We start from the raw sequence: 19,947 nt of genomic DNA, 5'->3' as shown, positions 1-19,947 counted from the left end.
GCACGTCCATCGGCCCAGGCTGTGGCCCTGGGGGGGGGGGCTGGAGGGCACCTCACCTTGGCTGCACTCAGACTGACCCTCTGCCTTCCGCTTCCTGCCTCTTGACGACTCGGAGTGCTTCTTGTCGGGGGTCTGTCAGATGAGAGTATAACATCTCCCTGAAGGAGGTTCTGGCCATCGCTGAGACATGGAACTTACACGCCACGGACGAGGTGAATGATGAGCAGGCCGGATGGAAATAAACGGCGAGCGTGAAGCAGAACAGAGGCGGACAGGACCCCATAGCCAGAACACACCTACGGCCAAAAGCCGAAACGGACGCCAAGTTATGCACGAGATGTATAAACTGGATTTCCATGACATCCCGTCCAGGGTGTCCCCCGCCTCACTCGCTCCGATTCCTGGGACGGGCTCCAGGCTCCAGACTGACCGTGACCCTCAGCAGGGTAAGTTCTCGTGGTTCCAAGATCAACACTCACAGTACCAAGCAGTAAAGCTCCTGCCTGCACCAACGTACACTAGAAAAAGCCCCCCCGCTCAAACACATGGATCACTCCTAAGCACGGCAAACACGCAGCTCATAAAACGGATACAAATAGTTTGTTGAGGAAATCACGCCAAGCACACGCAGGGGAGACTGCGGGAGGCGGCAGCCACGGAGCAGAGGGAGTCCCCCGGCTACAGGCAGCCACTGACCCGCTTCCCGACACGGATCCGGCACATTCTATTTCCCTGCCATCTGGAGGTGACTCATGGTCCTTGGTTTTTGACACTCGGGTGAGGGGGGGGAGCGATGACTGCATTTCCACAGACGGATTTTTCTAGATGGTGATGATTTCTCGATTCGGCCATTAATAATTTAATATCTGGCGGACACAAAGGCGAGCTTGTGTCAGGCCTCGGAGGCGACGGCCGTGCTGCTTCACCCGCACGTCAAAGGGTCACGTGATCGGCGCCGGCCAATGGAAGCGCTGTAGTCATACGTACCGAGTATGCAGGAGAGCTGCCCCTCTTCACGTCGGAGCCCTGCTCGGGGGGGGGGAAATGGGAAAAAGAGGAGGAAAACGGGTTTCAGTGATTTATGTACCAAGGGGGCCGGTTGCAAAGGTGGGGGGAGGAGGGGACACAAACGAAAACGGCAGAGATTCCGTATTACACCTAGAACCCGATCGGTACAGGAGAGAGAAACAGCTGCCATTTTATACTCCCGGGCGAGCCGGTCAGGAAAGAGAGATATTTCACGAGGGCCAATAGTAACGGGCCACGGTGTCCATGAGCGGACGATGAGATCAGCAGCGTTTCTCTGTGATGTCAGAAGCAACACAGCGATACATCGCTTCCTATCGGTGACAAAGCAGTTTTCCTTGTGGGGAAAAACACACAAGTAAAAGACTTCTACGATACAATGAATGTCTCTCGTCCTGCTTCACGGAATATGCTAATTTAACCAATAATGAATAAATAATAATGATAATAATAATAAACAAACAAAATACCCACTCAAACCACAGTACCAGCAGAGCCTCCAAACCGCCAACCACAAGGGGCAGAGCTCGAAATGAGTCCCACCCCCCTCAGTATGGCGTATCCCCCCCGGGAGCTAGGCCCCGCAGAATGCCCCCCCCCCCCGACAGGTGGTGCCTGGCCCGTTGTTAGTCATTAGCATCTGTGGGCCTTCTGTGTGAGTGCAGCACGGTGACACAGAGAGCGGACACGCGCAGACTGACGCAGACATGCACAAAGGAGAGGGACACAGAGAGCAGACACGCGCAGACTGACGCAGACACGCACAAGACAGAGGGACAGACAGAGAGCGGACACGCGCAGACTGCCGCAGACACGCACAAAGGAGAGGGACACAGAGAGCAGACACGCGCAGACTGACGCAGACACGCACAAAGCAGAGGGACATACAGAGAGCAGACACACGCAGACTGACGCAGACATGCACAAAGCAGAGGGACATACAGAGAGCAGACACGCGCAGACTGACGCAGACACGCACAAAGGAGAGGGACACAGAGAGCAGACACGCGCAGACTGACGCAGACACGCACAAAGCAGAGGGACACAGAGAGCAGACACACGCAGACAGACACAAGACAGAGGGACATACAGAGAGCGGACACGCGCAGACTGACGCAGACACGCACAAAGCAGAGGGACACAGAGAGCAGACACACGCAGACAGACACAGACACGCACAAAGCAGAGGGACATACAGAGAGCAGACACGCGCAGACTGACGCAGACACGCACAAAGGAGAGGGACACAGAGAGCAGACACGCGCAGACTGACGCAGACACGCACAAAGCAGAGGGACACAGAGAGCAGACACGCGCAGACTGACGCAGACACGCACAAAGAAGAGGGACATACAGAGAGCAGACACACGCAGACTGACGCAGACATGCACAAAGCAGAGGGACATACAGAGAGCAGACACGCGCAGACTGACGCAGACACGCACAAAGGAGAGGGACACAGAGAGCAGACACGCGCAGACTGACGCATTCACGCACAAAGCAGAGGGACACAGAGAGCAGACACACGCAGACAGACACAAGACAGAGGGACATACAGAGAGCGGACACGCGCAGACTGACGCAGACACGCACAAAGCAGAGGGACATACAGAGAGCGGACACGCGCAGACTGGCGCAGACTGACGCAGACTGACGCAGACTGACGCAGACACGCACAAAGCAGAGGGACATAGAGAGCAGACACACGCAGACTGACACAGACACACACAAAGCAGAGGGACATAGAGAGCAGACACGCGCAGACTGACGCAGACACACACAAAGCAGAGGGACATAGAGAGCGGACACGCGCAGACTGACGCAGACACACACAAGGCAGAGGGACATACAGAGAGCAGACACGCGCAGACTGACGCAGACACACACAAGGCAGAGGGACATACAGAGAGCAGACACACGTATGTCTGCACTCATACATTTTCGATTAGTACCGCAAAATATTCTTCCAATTTAGCCTTCCGTCTATAGGCACTGTCTAACAACGAATCTTTTTGTAAATTTTGTTACACATACATCAGTGAGCTCCGACTGGTTTGGACTTTGAACCCTTTTCTGAATAGCTTCCTTTCTCTTCTCCAAATTGGTTATTCTTCACAGGAATGAAGAATGCTTTGCCTTTTCCCTCAGAAGCCAGCCACATGTGAGCATGGACGATGTACAGGACTTTCGCTACATGGTAAATGTTGTTTTGCTCACTTGGGTTTTGTCTCCATTGTTTGCTGTTTACAACTATTTTGAAACTCAAAAGGAGACTGAGCCACGTTTAAGTGCAGCTCCAGCTTATGATAAAGACGACCAGCCATTGAACATTAGAGCAAGAGTGCACTGAAACTGAGGGGGGTGGGGGGGTGGGAGAGAGTGAGACGTGTAGCGACTACATTTCTGGATCCCTGTGCCATTGCTGTGGTGGTTCCTTTTATGTACAACTTTGTGTTTGTGACACTACAGTATAATTCGCTTTTGCTAAATACGTGCATTTACTTTAAACACAAGGCTGTGTGTGAGATTAATCAACAGTCAAGCATTTATAAAAACTGAACTTTATTACTAATCAAAGTCAAAATAAATTATTCAAAATATATACTTCGCTTCTATAACCAAAAAATTTTGGTTGGACAAAAAAAAATGCACAGACATGCGCTCAAGCTACAACAAACAAAAAAAAAAAAACATATAAAAAGCTTTGGTTAAAAGTGCAAATGAAAAATGTCAGAAATATACACATTAACAACTCCTCTTATATACAATATGTACAATTACACAAATGCTAAAGCTAATTATTTGTGTTGTCGTCAGCTACGTCATTTATTTTTTACACCAAGCAGTGTGAACGCTGAAGTTTGTTTTTTTACACTAGTAATAACAGTACTGCGGAGGCAGATCTTTTCTTTCGGAAACTCCCGCAAAGATATGTTAATACAGTAGTGCGAACATAGCCAGAGACACACATAAACCAGAGGGACATACAGAGAGCAGACAAACACAGACAGAGACACCACCAGCAGACTCAGATGCACAAAACAGAATCAGAGAAACCACACACACACACACACACACACACACACACACACAGCAGAGACAGGCACTGGGACATACCTACACAAGCCCAGACCCTCCTCTGTGATTTGTTCCACCATCAGGTCTGGCAGTGTGGATGGGGGGGGGGGGGGGGCACAGACCTAAACAATAAGCCACCTGAGGCGCCACAGTACCGACCACACGTCGAGCCTCCCTCACTCATTGGCCTCGCAGGTCACCTGACTGCATTTCCAGTCTGCATTTCCGCTCAGAGCAGCGGGAAGGAGCTCAGGCACACAGCGAGGCCTGAGACACAAGCCGTCAGAAAGCACCCCCCATCTGGGCACGACTTCTATGCCATACGTGGAGAACCATCACTGGGGGCGGGGGGGTCGATTTTTAAAACAGGAATAATTAAGACTTGCCTCCGATTCCTTGTCGCTTGACGATCCAAGGCTTCCAAAACTGTGGTTGGAACATTCATTGTTTGTCAAGCCCTAGAAAGTGAAACACAGTGGTGAGATGGAGACCGTGAAAACAGCTTTTCAGTTGATTGAGGTTTCAGGTACCAGCTCGGCCATTTGCACATTTCAGTTCCAGTTTCAGTACATGTTACACTGAACTGAAGAATTAACAGTTTCGCTTTAAAATCTGCTCTGTGCTCCTCCTCCAACACCTCCCAGGAATTTGAGGTCTGATGCCCTGTCTGGGAGGGGGGGGGGGGGGGCGGTCGATTGTCCTTGCCACCTTAGCGCCCCCACTGGTGCTGCCGGTGCTCCCTCCAGTGCTGCCACTGACGGCCCCCATGAAACGGGCCTCTAGCAGCTCCTGCCGTCGGGGATCCAGGCTCTGCAGTTCGTCCATGGCACCTGGAAGGGGGCAGATAGAGGGCCAGTGAGGACGCGGCGAGTCGCGCTCAGACCGCGCACGGCGACCGCGGACGACCGCGGCGCTGCACTCTCGGCAGACTATGCGAGTGTGCACAGCCGCCAGCAGCAACATCGACGGGAACGGCAGCCATTAGTACGGTCTGTTCGTGTCGACACCAAAGGGCAAATTCATTTTGAAATTTACCGTCTTCAAGACACCACTTAACATGGAAAAAATTTAATAAATGACAGCCCCTGTACACAGTGCAAATATGAATATGCAGAGTAAAAAGGTGGGGGGGGGGGGGCGCATTTCACTGGTACTTTCAGCCAAATCATGTTCATGCTTGTGTCTGCTCATCAGAAACTCTTGGGAATGGGGGGTGCTGCATCAACTTAACACATCCTTCCAAGACTGCTCTGAAGCCAAACTAGCCACGCCCCCTCTGGAGTGTAAAAGTTAATAAATGAGGGGGTTAAGACTTACTAAATTAATTAGAACTAAGAGAAGTATATGCAACCAAGACAAAACAACCTGCTAAGCTTTTGCATGGCTGCTTGGAAAGTTAAGGGGGCTGCAGGTGTGGGACCAGAGAGCGGGGGGCCCCCCACCAGCTACTGGCTCCACCCCGGAGGGTAATGGAGGTCGTGTCAGACAAAGAGGCAATATGCAGAGGGGGGGTGGGGGCATCTTTTTAAAACTTTTCTCTCAGCACCACTTCAGTGAATACACATGCGTAAGAATGACTGGAGAATCAGGAGGGGCGCCGGGAAAAAAAATGAGTAAATAAGGTGAAGAAATGAAAACCACCCTCCCCCTCCTATGGCGATCCAGACACCTCCTGCCCAAAATGTTGACGAATGCACTTGCAGTGCTGTGAAATCCGACAGGGGAGAAGTCCCCGGTGGACTGAGGAAGACGGGAATCCTGCAGAACTTTCCCACCCGCACCCTGCCACTGGCCGCTAGCTGAGCAACATGGCTGCTTCACCTCCGCAGGCACACTTGCAAGGAACAAGAAGGGCCTGTCTCCTGGGGAGGACTCTGGCTGGGGGGAGGGGGGGTCCAGCCTCTGACAGGCATGCGCGGCTCCACACAAAGAACAGCGGGGCAGGAAATAAACAACCATGGAGGTCCCCCCCAACGAACCGAGCGATTCGATTCTACCAAAGATGCCAACATCATTATGGTAAGAGCGGCAGAAACAGATCAGTGAAGTCAAACATGGTGGGATGGGAGGGAGAAGTACAGGACGAGGGGACGAGTGACAAGGGAGACCAGCACAGGGAGGGACGAGTGACAAGGGAGACCAGCACAGGGAGGGACGAGTGACAAGGGAGACCAGCACAGGGAGGGACGAGTGACAAGGGAGACCAGCACAGGGAGGGACGAGTGACAAGGGAGACCAGCACAGGGAGGGACGAGTGACAAGGGAGACCAGCACAGGGAGGGACGAGTGACAAGGGAGACCAGCACAGGGAGGGACGAGTGACAAGGGAGACCAGCACAGGGAGGGACGAGTGACGGGATGAGTACAGGGAGGGACGAGTGACGGGATGAGTACAGGGAGGGACGAGTGACGGGATGAGTACAGGGAGGGACGAGTGACGGGATGAGTACAGGGAGGGACGAGTGACGGGATGAGTACAGGGAGGGACGAGTGACGGGATGAGTACAGGGAGGGACGAGTGACGGGATGAGTACAGGGAGGGACGAGTGACGGGATGAGTACATGGAGGGACGAGTGACGGGATGAGTACAGGGAGGGATGAGTGACGGGATGAGTACAGGGAGGGATGAGTGACAGATGAGTACAGGAAGAGATAAGGGATGAGTACAGGGAGGGATGAGTGACAGATGAGTACAGGAAGAGATAAAGGATGAGTACAGGGAGGGATGAGTGACAGATGAGTACAGGAAGAGATAAAGGATGAGTACAGGGAGGGATGAGTGACAGATGAGTACAGGAAGAGATAAAGGATGAGTACAGGGAGGGATGAGTGACAGATGAGTACAGGAAGAGATAAAGGATGAGTACAGGGAGGGATGAGTGACAGATGAGTACAGGAAGAGATAAAGGATGAGTACAGGGAGGGATGAGTGACAGATGAGTACAGGAAGAGATAAAGGATGAGTACAGGGAGGGATGAGTGACAGATGAGTACAGGAAGAGATAAAGGATGAGTACAGGGAGGGATGAGTGACAGATGAGTACAGGAAGAGATAAAGGATGAGTACAGGGAGGGACGAGTGACAGATGAGTACAGGAAGAGATAAAGGATGAGTACAGGATGGGATGGGTGAAGGAGGACAAGTGCAGGAAGGGTTTCATTCCTTTATGAAATCACACCACGATTGCTGGCGTATAAATAGCTTGGCTGTGGGATTGCCTCTGAGCCCAGGACAGTGGCAGAAATGCCATCAGTCGACTAAACGGATGCCATGACCGCATGACATGACCCCCAGCATGACATGAACAGGGCCCAAAAGCCGCTGAAAGGCAGCGACGCTAACTCTGATTAACGTGGCGGCTGTGACCGCCACAGGGAACCAGGCAAGTCAGATTACTGACAATCATTACCAGCCAGAAGACAAGATTCCAATGCAAACTGGTGTAGACGAAAGAGAAATGGCAGAAGGTTGCTGGTTCAAATCCCAGAATAGCTTATAGTGTCACATCTTCAAGTAGTTTGCTTTACATTCAATAAAATGTACAAATAATCAAAAATAATACTAAAACCTTGTCTAAGATCTGACTGCACCTCATCATGACCGTGATATAGTTGGACACCTAAGCAACCAGACAAGGCAACAGCAGGCATGCAGGGGGGACTGGAGCAGTGATGCCAGTGACAGTGACACTGCACCAAAACTCCAGCTGCTCACGAGAGTGCAGAGGTCAGGGATGCAGGGCTGGACCTGAAGAAGGTCACCTTCTCAATGTCAGAGCCCCGGCCAGCTTACAGCTCTGGAAGATGCTGAACCTGGATGCCGTGGGAAATAGACCCAGCTTAACCGGGATTCCAGGACCCAAACCAACCGAATGAGGGGAAAATAAACCGGCGAGCTTGTCACGCCACGGGAGGGGCTGCCCAAGACGTAAAACAAATTCCGTTAATAATGACGGCTAACGGCGGCTGTCTGCGGGCGGCACATCGCCGTCAGAGACATTAAAAGGCACCAGGACAGGCGACTCCTGACACATACACAACTCAACTCGCTGAGCGACTCGCCGGCAGCCCGTTACCTAGCAACCTCCCAAATGCGGGATGGGGGACTTAGAAACTGCATCCAAACTACACAGAGTGTCTCATCGCGGAAATGCGGGCCACCGCAGCTGGCCATTTCATTTTAAATACCGCAGCGCATTAACGCATGATAACTAAATGAAATGTCGAGCTTAACAGGTTTCTGAGCTCTCCTTTATTGCAGAACAAACACTTCGACTTGGAGCTCAGAAAATAACCCCATTAGGGAGATCCAGATATAGATTCATTTCACACAGAGATTCACTGCAAATTCTTTATTATTATTTAAATCCTGAACCAGGACTGCCACTGTTATACAGAAATAAAAATAATACACTGGACAAATCTTGACTTTAAATTAAAATAACACTTTTTATACTTGAACCTAGTGAACCCACTCAAAGATTACTGTGCCCCACCTATTGGGAGCTACTGGGAAAGTTTACTGCCAATTGCATCAAATCCAAGTAAGCAAGGAGGACAATAACAATCTTATTAAATAATGTGACTCTGTAAGCAACGCTGCACACTTCCTACACCCAGATGCTCCAGGCAGAAACACACTCACAAAGCTCCCTGATCCACAGTGCCTATAGCTATAGCCCCTCCCATTCAGCATACAATCCTTCCCAGCATGCTCCTCCTACTCCCAGGAAACTACATTACCCAGGTATCCCTGGCCATCAGCCTCAAAGGCCAAAACACCACAGCATGTCTAGTGACTCCTAGGACACATTCAAATCATCCATAACACAAGGGAGGAGAAAACGAAATACAACTGTAATTGCATAATGTGCCCAATGGTGTGCAACCAGATGTAATTTCAGAACGGCTTTATTAAGTCCTCGTTAGCTTGTAGCCTGATTCTCCCCTCAGACAGAGCACTTAAGATGTGTGAGGGCATTAGCATAGCACCAGTCTCGGACAGCAAGATGGCTGCACAAGCTTAGGTTCAAGCTGTGAAGAATAAAATACCCAATGGGGACAAAAGATCATGGCTTATTGGCCCCTAGGCACCAAGGACAGATGCCACCTTAGCAGAAAAGGAGCTTGGTTACGCCACCGCTAATGCTATTGTCTTGCTGAGCAGAAATTAGGCTGAACTAAGCTGGATTTGTTTTGTCCATTAGTCAGAAACTAGGAGCGTAAAAGAGACCCAAGGATGCTAAATGTCAATAGCAGAACACCCAAATGCCTCCAGATTAACAGAGCAATAATCAAGCCAAAAGAAAAAGCAGAGAACCAGCCTGACAGAATTACTAGCAGAAGGTAAGTGCTTTTCACATTACAGAAAACAGATTTTTTCAAGTGAAAATTAAATAAATACACAAGCACAGAACATTTAATTGTAAACTGTAATCACACACAAAAGTCTCATTTCTAAGACAACCACAGGTCACACTGGAAAATTCTCCAGTGCACAGTGATACATGATCACACTTCCTCTTAACGGGATTCACTAACAAAAATGATGCCCCAAAAAGATGTTTAAGAATTGAGTGCAAACTACTCGACCACATGGCCGTATGGTTTATCCAGTCACAAAATGCAACATAAAAATGGACCACCGATGGATCCTGATATAAAGCTATAACAGCCATGTTTTCCCATAATTCAACACAGGAACTGATGTAATAAACATCTTTGTGATTCATCTTGACCAAAATGGGGAAAAAAAAAAAAAAAAGATGAACATATCCGTACTGGACAACTGAAGGCAGCTGGAATCAGAAGTGGTATTAAATGTTACCATTCTCCACTAAGCTCATTAAAAGATCAATTCCCAGAGTCTACCTAAAAACACTACTGCTCCCAGCTGCAACTCAATCCCAGCCAGAATTTTTTGCAGTAATGTTCCAAAATCAGAAAATTACTCGATTGGCCATCCAGGAGGACTAAGAAAGCCGAGTGTTCCAAACTTCACAGATTAGATCTATAACAATTGCTGTAATATCCCTTTCGATATTTTCTTTCTAATAGAAGAATGGCATGAATCAGTCACAGCTAAGCTCAATGGCTTTTATTGCGCCCGGATTAAGCGCATAAAGGTAGCACGCTGACTCAGGGGGTAAAGGCGTTTCACCTCCAGGCTTCTGCAGTAGTTTCCTGCGCATTCTGCATGTTCTCCCTGTTTTCATGCACGTTTCCTCCCACAGTCCATAAACATGCAGCAGAGGCGGCCTTACAGTGTGCGTGTGAGCCATACAATGAACTGGCATGCAATCCAGGGTGTTTCCTGCCTTCATATGCCAATTAATTAATCTTATAAGCCAAATTCCTTAAAAAAATATATCAACATGGCCATTAAGTCCTAAAGACGTTTTTTTTTTTTTGCTTCGTTCGCCAAGAAAGTAAATAAGTAAAATGGCGATGCCAAGTGCAGGTTGTCCAGCATAATTGGCACATGTGTCTTCAGGAACAGATGTGGTTCCTTGACGACGGGTTGCCTTCCTCTTAACAGCATGTAGCCCAGGACTGAGGTAGCTGCGATGCTTCAGAACATCTGCAGCAAAAACAGGAGCCTCAGGAAAAGCAGGACTCGTTAAATCAGCCAGACCACGTAGCTCCAAGGGCTATACACCTCTTCCTAACATTACACCATTGGCATATGCTGTGGGCAAATGCACATTATAGAAGGCTAGTAATGCAGCTGGATATTTTACAGGACTGATTTAGGTTAAAGCCCCTCTGACTTGACCCGATAACCCACTAGTAATCGGCCCACACTCTTAACCAGTACACCACATCATCACAACCCCCACCTATCCGTTATTAATGTGTTGAAGTACACCACATAACCAGTCCCTCCACACCTTGAAGACACTTAACTGGAATTACCTCAAAGCAAATAGTTTACTGCATTAATGAACTTTAATACCCCCAAGCGTAGGTGTAGAACCAAATTTGACATTTAGACCCTTTTCGGTGTTTCCTTAAATCAAACATATTTTGACTTCACCACCTATAACAATTTGCCTCACAGTCACTGATTGCATTGCTAATATTGAGCAGAACACAATTCCCTGCAAATGATCATGCATCATCTCATGGTGGGGCGAGGGGGGGTTAAGGGACAATCTTAAAATGGGGGCGGGGTGGAACACAGGCATTCTGGTGGCTGCCTTCGGACCGAGATCAACGCCATTTTGATTGGTTGAGCAGTAATGAGGTCAACGGCAGAATTTGAAATGTCAGGTCAAGCAATGATCTAGGCGCAGACAATTGCTGGAAACCTGTTCTGCTGCTGTTGCTGTTTTTGTCCTTGTCTGCCGCTCTCATACAGAACCACTGGATCCTTAGCGTTCTTAGGATCCTGAGGACAATATACAAAATCCCAAAGATGCTCTTCTAGCGATCAGACTCTGAGACGGGGTTCGGCATACGCCGCTTCCACTGAAAAACATGAACTAGATTCAATATGGAGTTACGGGTTCGAATTTGGCATCAGTCCTGCTTGTGGAGCTTATTCGACCTCTGTTCTCATGGGTCACCTCCTTCAAACCAATTAGACGCTGATCTAGTCAGGTGGGGGCTTTAAATTTCCCGACACACTCTCCCCAAGCGAAGCACACTTTTTCATATCTAATCACTCAAGGTAGGAGTTTCATTACTGATTTCATGAGCTTCTCTGCATGTACCCTATACCTGGTTGCTTTTATATATACACATGTTCAGTTACTATTTGCACATTTTTATGTCTATTTTCAGCTACATTTTACTTTAATTCTATAGCTTTCTGTACTTCTGTCATAATTGTGTGTTTAACTGGATACCTTGCGCCACCACCGGCACCAAAACAATGAACAAAAGTTTTTTTTGTATATGAGGAACCAGAAACAGAATCATGTCCTCCACTCAATACACACTACTACGTCTGCCTGGAAATACTGTTGTTGAGGATGGATGGAAAGGGAAGAGTGGAAGTCGGATGACAGACAGCGGTTAAGAACAGATGTCAGGTCACTAGATGCCGTTTTTTGAAGAAAAACATTAAATCAACTTGCAATTATAACATAATAAAAAGTAGAGGTCATATCTTCAGAAGTGATGTCAGAGATGACATATTCCTGATCATACTCTGAATGCTAGTTACTAGTACATCTACTGCAATATAAACCTAATTTGAATTCACCATCCACAGCTAAGCTCTCCACGAAGCGCATTGCTAAGTACTCTGCCTGTACTCTCTTATTTGCTCAAGTAGTTACCACCGTGGATCCACAGCATTTTACTTTGAATCTAATAAAAAAAAAAACAAAATATTTCTGAACTACCCGCTGGGTGGTGACTCAGTTGCACAGTTAAAATCTATGCACCCATATTTCTCGTCATAACACCCCTGCAAAGAACATTTGTGCAGTTTGATATCTTAGTGAAAACAGCCTCATCTCAGCAAATCTGGTGACTTTATCTTGCGACTTTAGTTCAGCAGTCCCATTGGGTGCATTAAACTATTAATCCAGCACAAAAGCAACTAAATTATATAAAAGTATTAATTCTATCTCAGATTTAAAAGAAAGTGCATTACAAATAAACCCCGACATTTTACAGTACATGCTGCATTGTGGTGATTGCAAAAAACGGCAGGGTGGGCGGAGCACAGAGTCACATGACACAAAGGGCGGGGCACAGGGCATCCTAACACTCGAGGCATAAAGTAGCTATACGAACATTCAGTTTATAAATCCATACATCCATCTTCTACCTGCATCTCCTGGTCAGGGTTGCATGGGGCTGGAGCCTTTCCCAGAAAACAGGAAGCCAGTGCGATTCATGTATTCCTACCTTAGACCAGTCAGTGAAACGCTATCAAGAAAAGGCATCACGTGACCTGCAAAGTGGTGGAGTCATGGAGAGCCCATATGCCGCTATACTAAACTCGCAACAGGGATCTCACAGCAGACACTACATGGACAAACATGGAACTGTGCGGCCAAACACACATACTGTCATCCTCTCCACTGTTCTTAAAATACACTACTTGTATTCTGTCTGAACTGCCAGACTGGATTTGCATTACGATTTTTGGGGTCTTTCACGATCATTATCATTATAATACAGACGTGATGCTGTGGTCTCACACCTCCAGAGGGGCGGGCTTACGGGTTTCGTCCTCCATACGAGGTTCACGCAGTCTCCGAGTGTAACAGTTGTGCAACGGCGTGAACGCTAGCAAAGAACTCGCAGCTCTGCACTGGCTGTGACGCGTTACGATGCATGAGCTATCGAAACATTCTGTATGTCATATGCAGGAAAAAAAAAAGCAAGATAGAAACAACCTTTCGTTTTACAAACGAAAACAACCTAACCTGGATCTTTCTAATGTGACTCTTCACTACGTTTCTTCCATCCCTGAAATGCTCCTATCTAAGAAAAAAAAATTCTTCGGGGGGGATCACAATTATTCGACATGCCGAGCGACAGATTCAGCCTGCGGGGCTAATCAAAGGTCTCATTTCGCAGCAGAGGCTTAGTGTAAAGGAGCTGGCGGCGGATGAGGTCCACTGCAACCACGTCAGCCAATCATGGACCAGCTTCAAGATAAGCCGGGGAGGATCGTCCGGGTGCCGGGAGAATACATTTCTTTACGGTTTGTTAAGCCCTGTTGTGCCACCTGTTTGTTCGGGGGCGGGGGGGGGGGTGGTTTGAGGAGAGGGGGTGGGGCCAGGGCATGTTCCGAGGGAAAGTGAGGTGACCACGACTATAAACGATAATACCCTTTACCTGCCATTGTTCCTGAAAGCAGATTAAATAACTTAGAGTTTTAGGTCCCATTTCTCCAGCCTTAGACCTGTACAGCAAAGGGCCCTTTGATTTCCGTTCTCCGTCTCTCACATCCACAGTTCCTAAGCGAAATTACATCTTTACTTTTCACTTGTACCGTACTTGTACTTTACTTTTCGCCCCACTGCACTGCTGGCTGGCCGGACCCTGTATGACACTGCCCTCACCGTCCCGAAGTTCTGTTCTCACAAAGGAAAATTCTAAACCTAATGAACAAACGGTGCTGATTTAGTCATTAAAAGCAGCTATTGCAAGGGTAAAAAAAGCCTGACTAGGATATAAAGGATAAACCTTGAATCCCATTTTTTATATAAACAAACGTCTCAGTGAACAGTGCATTAAACAAAAGTATGATTCTTAGTGTATCGTCACACTGACTTTTTAAGTTGAGAAAAAAAAGTCAAATGAAATGACCCAAAACTTTGCAAAATGCACAAAATCTACCAATATTCCTGCCCTGTGAAAAGACACCATTCACACATTCACCCCCCTCCTCGCCCAAATAACACCCCCAGCGACAGCGCAGTGGGTGGGGGGAGGGTCCTTATCTGATTCCAGTCATGCCAAGCAAAGGGAAAGGGGGCCCATCTTTATGAACTCCTCGCGCAGTGAGGCGGCCCCCGGGTTGACCTGGATGCGCTGACGGTCGGCACCTGCGCTGAGGTCACACAGCGTGTGACACGCACGTCACCCGTCTGCATCTGTCACGCACAGCAATGGTGCCTCTATCCGAATTCTAACCACCCAGCCCCCAAAACCAACGGCAAACAGAAGCTTATTCAAAGATAATGTTACAGAAATTACAGAAACGTGTTTAGTCTTTCCTGAGGTAACCTGAAAATTCTAAGTGGAGGGGGGAAGGTGGGTAGTGGTGGCCAATATTCACTAAATTCCCAGGTATATTTTTACACCACCCTGGCATTAAATCTCCAGCACCAGGTTTTAAATGGGTCTGGGAACGAGGACAAGCGGACCGTTCCTTTCACGTCGACGAGGACCCCGAGCGTGAGGCACACACATTACTGTGAACGTTGCTCTTGTGCAAACACATACCTCACTGCGGGACTGGGACTGAACCCCCATCCCATCCCATCCCAGCAGCCGGTCGGAGGCAAATCAGGTGCCGTCCGTAGCGTCTTTGTGACGAGGATCGATTTCCTCCAGAAGTCACGGCCGGTTGTTTTTTTTGACAGTATTTCCTCGGTGCGGCGACAGTGACCAGTTTAGCATTTACAGCTGTATTCCTGAAGTGTCCAAGCACAGAAAGGATCCCTTTAAAGGAGCACCGTGCTATGACGGCCAAGCCTGTTTGCGTTTCAAAAATAGCCTGAACTTTGCCCTAACAGCAACGTGGGTGGGAACACCATGACAAAGGGTCCAGATTAAAATCAATCATAGCAAAACAAACAAAAACATACAAGAATCACCTAAAAGTGTCAAAGATCAGCCTAGCTAAAAAAAAAAATGCTCAAATAATGCCTCAACACTTAAAATGACTGCCTGTCCGTCATTACACGAATGATTCACGGTAATAACAATCACCATAAACCTTGTTATTTTTATATTTAATAAACATAAACAACACTAAAACACCCAACATTCTGACCACACAGGTCTTACCATGTGGTAAACACAATTATTACGCTCAGGTTAATTGCCACCCCCAAAATCCAAAAATAATACTAATTAAAAACAAAAAAAAGGACTGGTATTACCTTCAAATCCCAGCTCTAAAACCAACCACATGAACCCAGCAGACCAACACATAGAAAAGTCTAATACGCAATAATGGCTTGGGTCCAAACAGCTGGCATCTACGGTAATACCTCTAAACAAGGTGGCTGCCCTGAATCAATTCAGCAAACACACCGGTAAGGTACCAGCAGACGGACCGGTCACGAGTCCAATTCTCTATCCTCGCACTCCATAAGGGCATTCGCCGCATGTGCGTTTGGCACAAGCACTGACGATGTTCCCGTGAAAGGAGATTCAATTAGCCCTTGATGAATAACATGTCATCTAATAAATAATACTATTACCACCCACGCTGAAAAATTTAAATTCCTTAGAAGACCCTCCTGAAGCCCTTAAAGGTCTCTGCTAAAACAGAGAGAAGCATCCAGACAATCAGACAAGGCCTAAATCAGGTCTGCGCATCGGTGCCATCTCCTAGCATTCACTGCCCACTCAGACATTTTCTGACACTGCCAGGCTAGTCAAGCGGATGACCACAGGACAACAGGCAATTGCGTCTGTGCTCGGGAAGACGCACACAGAAAATGGCAGGAAGAGACTCAAAAAAAACAAACACGAAGAAGCGATCTTTGAAACGCAGGTCTGTCCACTTACGCTCATGTGTTCCCTTGTGCTCATAGCGGCCTCCTCTGCGTACCCTGATTTCCTCTGGCCATCCAAAAATGCGCGGCTAGGCAAATTAGCATCTCTAGATCACCCGTAGTGTGTGAGCGCCTGCCTAGTAATGGGCTCTCATGCCATACAGAGTGTCCCCCTCCCCTTGCACCCTGTGCATCTTGGGATAGGCTCCAGATGACCCTGTACTGAATGAAGTTATGTAAAATGGATTTATGCAAAAAAAATCTGAAACATTCCCACAATGTGAACGTGACAGCCAGACAAATCAGTATTCTGGACGGTAAATATCTTAATGTTGCTGATGAGGAGGATTATTTCAATATAAATGTACATAAAAAGAGCAAACAATCACACAACTGAAGTGACTGAAAAGAAGCATCAGCACTACATTGTAGCAATTTAAGCTTTTACAATTGAGAAGACTTAGCTCTACCATGATTCTTAAAGTTTAGGAGTCTCAGCATTGGCAAGCAATGCACTATGCTCCTTAGAAGCAAGGAGTCTCAGTACTAGCATGCAGCTTGCTATGCTTCTTAGCGGCAGTGAGTCTCGGCACTGTGAATGTAAATGCCCTCCCTCATCTCCCCCCCCAGATCTCTCTCATCACACCACTGTATAGCCCACGTTGATTTCCCCCCCCCCCCCTTTTGCTCAAAACATCAGTGTGTCCTCCATGACCTACAAAGAAAAGAGCACACAGCTTTTCTTTAAATGCCAAAGAGGAAACTGTGCTTGCACTTAAATGCACTTGCAAAGTATTTTACCGAATTCTGCTGCAATTGCCAAGTTGCAACTGCAATCAGAAAAATAGATGTCACACACTTGCAAATGCTTCTGTTGAACACTGACAACCGGGAAAATACACAAATACACAGAACCAGACAGCGTCTGTTAATGTTTCCCCCTTCATACAACACAGACTTGTTTTTATTGCAGTTGCTGGACTCCATCCAGAAGCTCTTTCATAAGGCACCTCCGTTAAACATGTCAGTAGCCATTCACAACTTCTGTTGCAAGTGGTTCCAAGCATACAGGATGTGGTAACAGAACGCAAAACGTCAATGACGCAACAATGCCGTGCGCCAGGTGCACAAGGACCACGTGCCCTCGCCTTTGTTGGTGAACCCCGTGTCGCGGCTATGACGTCACGCGGCACAATGACGCAACGATGTCGTGTTCCGTGTACTCCCAACATACATGTCCTCTCCCTTAGCTTTACTATCAGACTGCACGTTTCTCTACCAACATATTTCAGGTATATGGAAATGCGGTTTAAAATACACTTGGGGAAAAAAAATTAGCAGAATCACTTGAAATGATATTAACCGGGTTGAGCAGCTGACATTCAAAACGCCAGATGCAAACTCTGTATAACTACTTAACATTGACACGGACAGCAATACACCGGTTTTATGTCGCGCCACCATTTTAGCAACAAAAAAGTATTTCCCTAAAGGTAGACTAAATTAGTTACAAAAGTGTTTAAGCCAACGCTGCAAAAAAAGCATCGAAGCCGACATTAATGACCCACCCTAATGAAAGACCTTCGCTGGCAATATCCAACATTCAGATCACTTCGCAGATATTACTCGACTTGTTAAACTGTGGAACAAGAAAATTACATTTAAAAACATCTCAGCCCGTTGCCCTTGTTTGTAGTCGCGCAGACGAGCAGTCCTATGTGCTCAGTGTACGGCATACTTTACTCATCCTACTGCAATGAAAATATTCCATCCTCGACATGATGCCAAAAAGCCGAGGAAGTTGCTAGTTGCCATGTACGCTGGCTCACAAAACGCCGTGTCGCTGGACTCGATCAACTCGCTCGATGTGCAATTTATTACTTGGTTATCCGACTAATAAGAGCAGCTCCGGTGGCACCGCTAAATCGATCCACGGAAAAGATGAAAAAACTCTCCCAAAACAAAATCCAGAGGTCCTCCATAATGTCAAAGGATCCGACCCTGTTTATCTTCGCACATCTTTAGCGAGCATTAAAAATGGGAATGCACTAATATTTTCGAGCCGGTTTCGCGAACTGATGCTGCTATCTAATGCTGGAATAGACCCCCCCACCCGAATCGGACAGCCCCGATTCTCGCACCCGAGCCCGCCGACGTGCAAATAAACACGGCCAGGCGTTTTTTTCCCTCCTCGCACGGCCTCTTGAGCTTCAGTCTTGGTGGCTCCATAATGAGCAGACACCTACTGACTGGCTGCACTGTAGTACAGTAAGCGAGCAAAGCTACCTTGTCCATGGCCTCGGCGTAACCGGGGGCTGCGATTTCCCGACAAACTCTCCACCCTGGAAAAAAAAAGCGGCATAAAAGAGCAACAAAATTCTCCTGATACCTTCCTTGGCCTTCACCGGCGCTGCGGGATGCTGCTGAGAAAGCAAACCCGGTGCTGGGGACGCGGAGACCTGGGACCAAGATGGCGTCCCCTCCAAACTTCCACCACTTCCACTGTTACTTTGGACACTCATCAAGCTACTTTTTTTTTTTTTTTTTTTTTTTTTAAGGACGAAAGAGGAAACAGGCGCACGCATCAATGGTAGAAGAAACTTCGATGATCCCCCGCGATCGCATCGCCGGTACCACGGACGCAACAAACGGAATGCATCCCATAATAGCTAATATTAATATGTAATCTTATTATGTTTTTGACACATACCTCTCCACTCCTCTGCAGTGCGTCTCGGAGCAGCCCGTCAGCGGATCCCTTCGCCACCAGCGTCACGCGTCGCTCGGCCGAAAAACGCCACTGACGGCAAAGACAGAAACAAATAAATAACAATTAAAAAGAAAGACAAAACCGCCCCGAAAATGTCGTGCTCCGGAGTGGCATGGCGTGTGCGGGGCTCGCCTGCGGTGCCTTTTCAAGCAGAATTGAAATGCAATGAAAAACTGATTTTGAGATTCCTCATTCTCACCAAATTCGCGTCTAGCTTATGAAGTGGGACTGAAGAGGCAGAATAAGAAATGTCGTTAAAAACACCTGATGGACACTGTCCAACATAAGGTTTAAAAACAACCTACATAAAAATCTCAGACAAAATATAAATATTGATAGAAAGAATTACTTTGGCCGATATTTTCCCAAAGTTATATTAATAAAATTAATTACAGTTATTGTATTCAATTACTATCAGTACACAATTGCTTTGGTATATACATTTATTTTTTTCAACTATGCAGCTCGATTTCCAAAAATATACACATGGGGAAGAACTGACTCCGTTTTATTCTACCCATAATTCATTTTGGTCGTTATATATGACGTAACCTTAACCCCTGCCAGCGTCAACAAAGATTAGCCTACTAAATGAATAGTACACACGTATACGTTACATCTATCACACGTACGTATCAGCTTGTGTTACTTAGCACGACTGTCATATATTCATAATGCTTGGATCAAAGCTTTTGAAATGCTTTGATTTATACGCTGTAGGTTGTAGGGTAAAATCCAGCGAGGATTCTGTTATTTATCGTTGGAAAAGTTAATGCACTCGAATCTCAGAGAACCAAGGACTGTGTTAGGTCTTACTATCCCGTTCAATTTCCGTTTTTTTAGTTTTCCCCTATAAAAACTATTGCCTAACTTGT

At 47.3% G+C, this 19,947-nt stretch overlaps 1 protein-coding gene across 6 annotated transcripts in view; it reads right to left on the bottom strand.

Annotated features, from left to right (window-relative positions):
• The window catches only part of LOC111852271 (serine/threonine-protein kinase tousled-like 1-B), a 28,668-nt gene extending 9,145 nt beyond the window's left edge, over positions 1-19,523 (bottom strand). For 2 of the 6 annotated variants that reach the window (XM_023827961.2, XM_023827962.2), the window contains exons 1-5: positions 18,692-18,976; positions 4,813-4,934; positions 4,491-4,562; positions 988-1,026; positions 57-132 (exon numbers count right to left, since the gene is read on the bottom strand). In XM_023827961.2, coding sequence (XP_023683729.1) covers positions 57-132; positions 988-1,026; positions 4,491-4,562; positions 4,813-4,934; positions 18,692-18,887 — 505 coding nt within the window. In that variant the 5' untranslated portion in view covers positions 18,888-18,976. Of the gene's footprint in view, positions 1-56; positions 133-987; positions 1,027-4,490; positions 4,563-4,812; positions 4,935-17,870; positions 18,527-18,588; positions 18,977-19,012; positions 19,146-19,271 lie in introns of those variants that run through there. The other 4 variants (XM_023827964.2, XM_023827965.2, XM_023827963.2 and 1 more) reach the window with 4 other exon arrangements.
• Positions 19,524-19,947: the final 424 nt, after the last annotated feature.

Source organism: Paramormyrops kingsleyae, chromosome 16 (assembly GCF_048594095.1).
Source record: "Paramormyrops kingsleyae isolate MSU_618 chromosome 16, PKINGS_0.4, whole genome shotgun sequence".
In the NCBI taxonomy this organism is placed as follows: domain Eukaryota; kingdom Metazoa; phylum Chordata; class Actinopteri; order Osteoglossiformes; family Mormyridae; genus Paramormyrops; species Paramormyrops kingsleyae.
The sequence above is the reverse complement of the archived record's forward strand: the minus strand, read 5'-3'. Positions and strand labels throughout refer to the sequence as shown.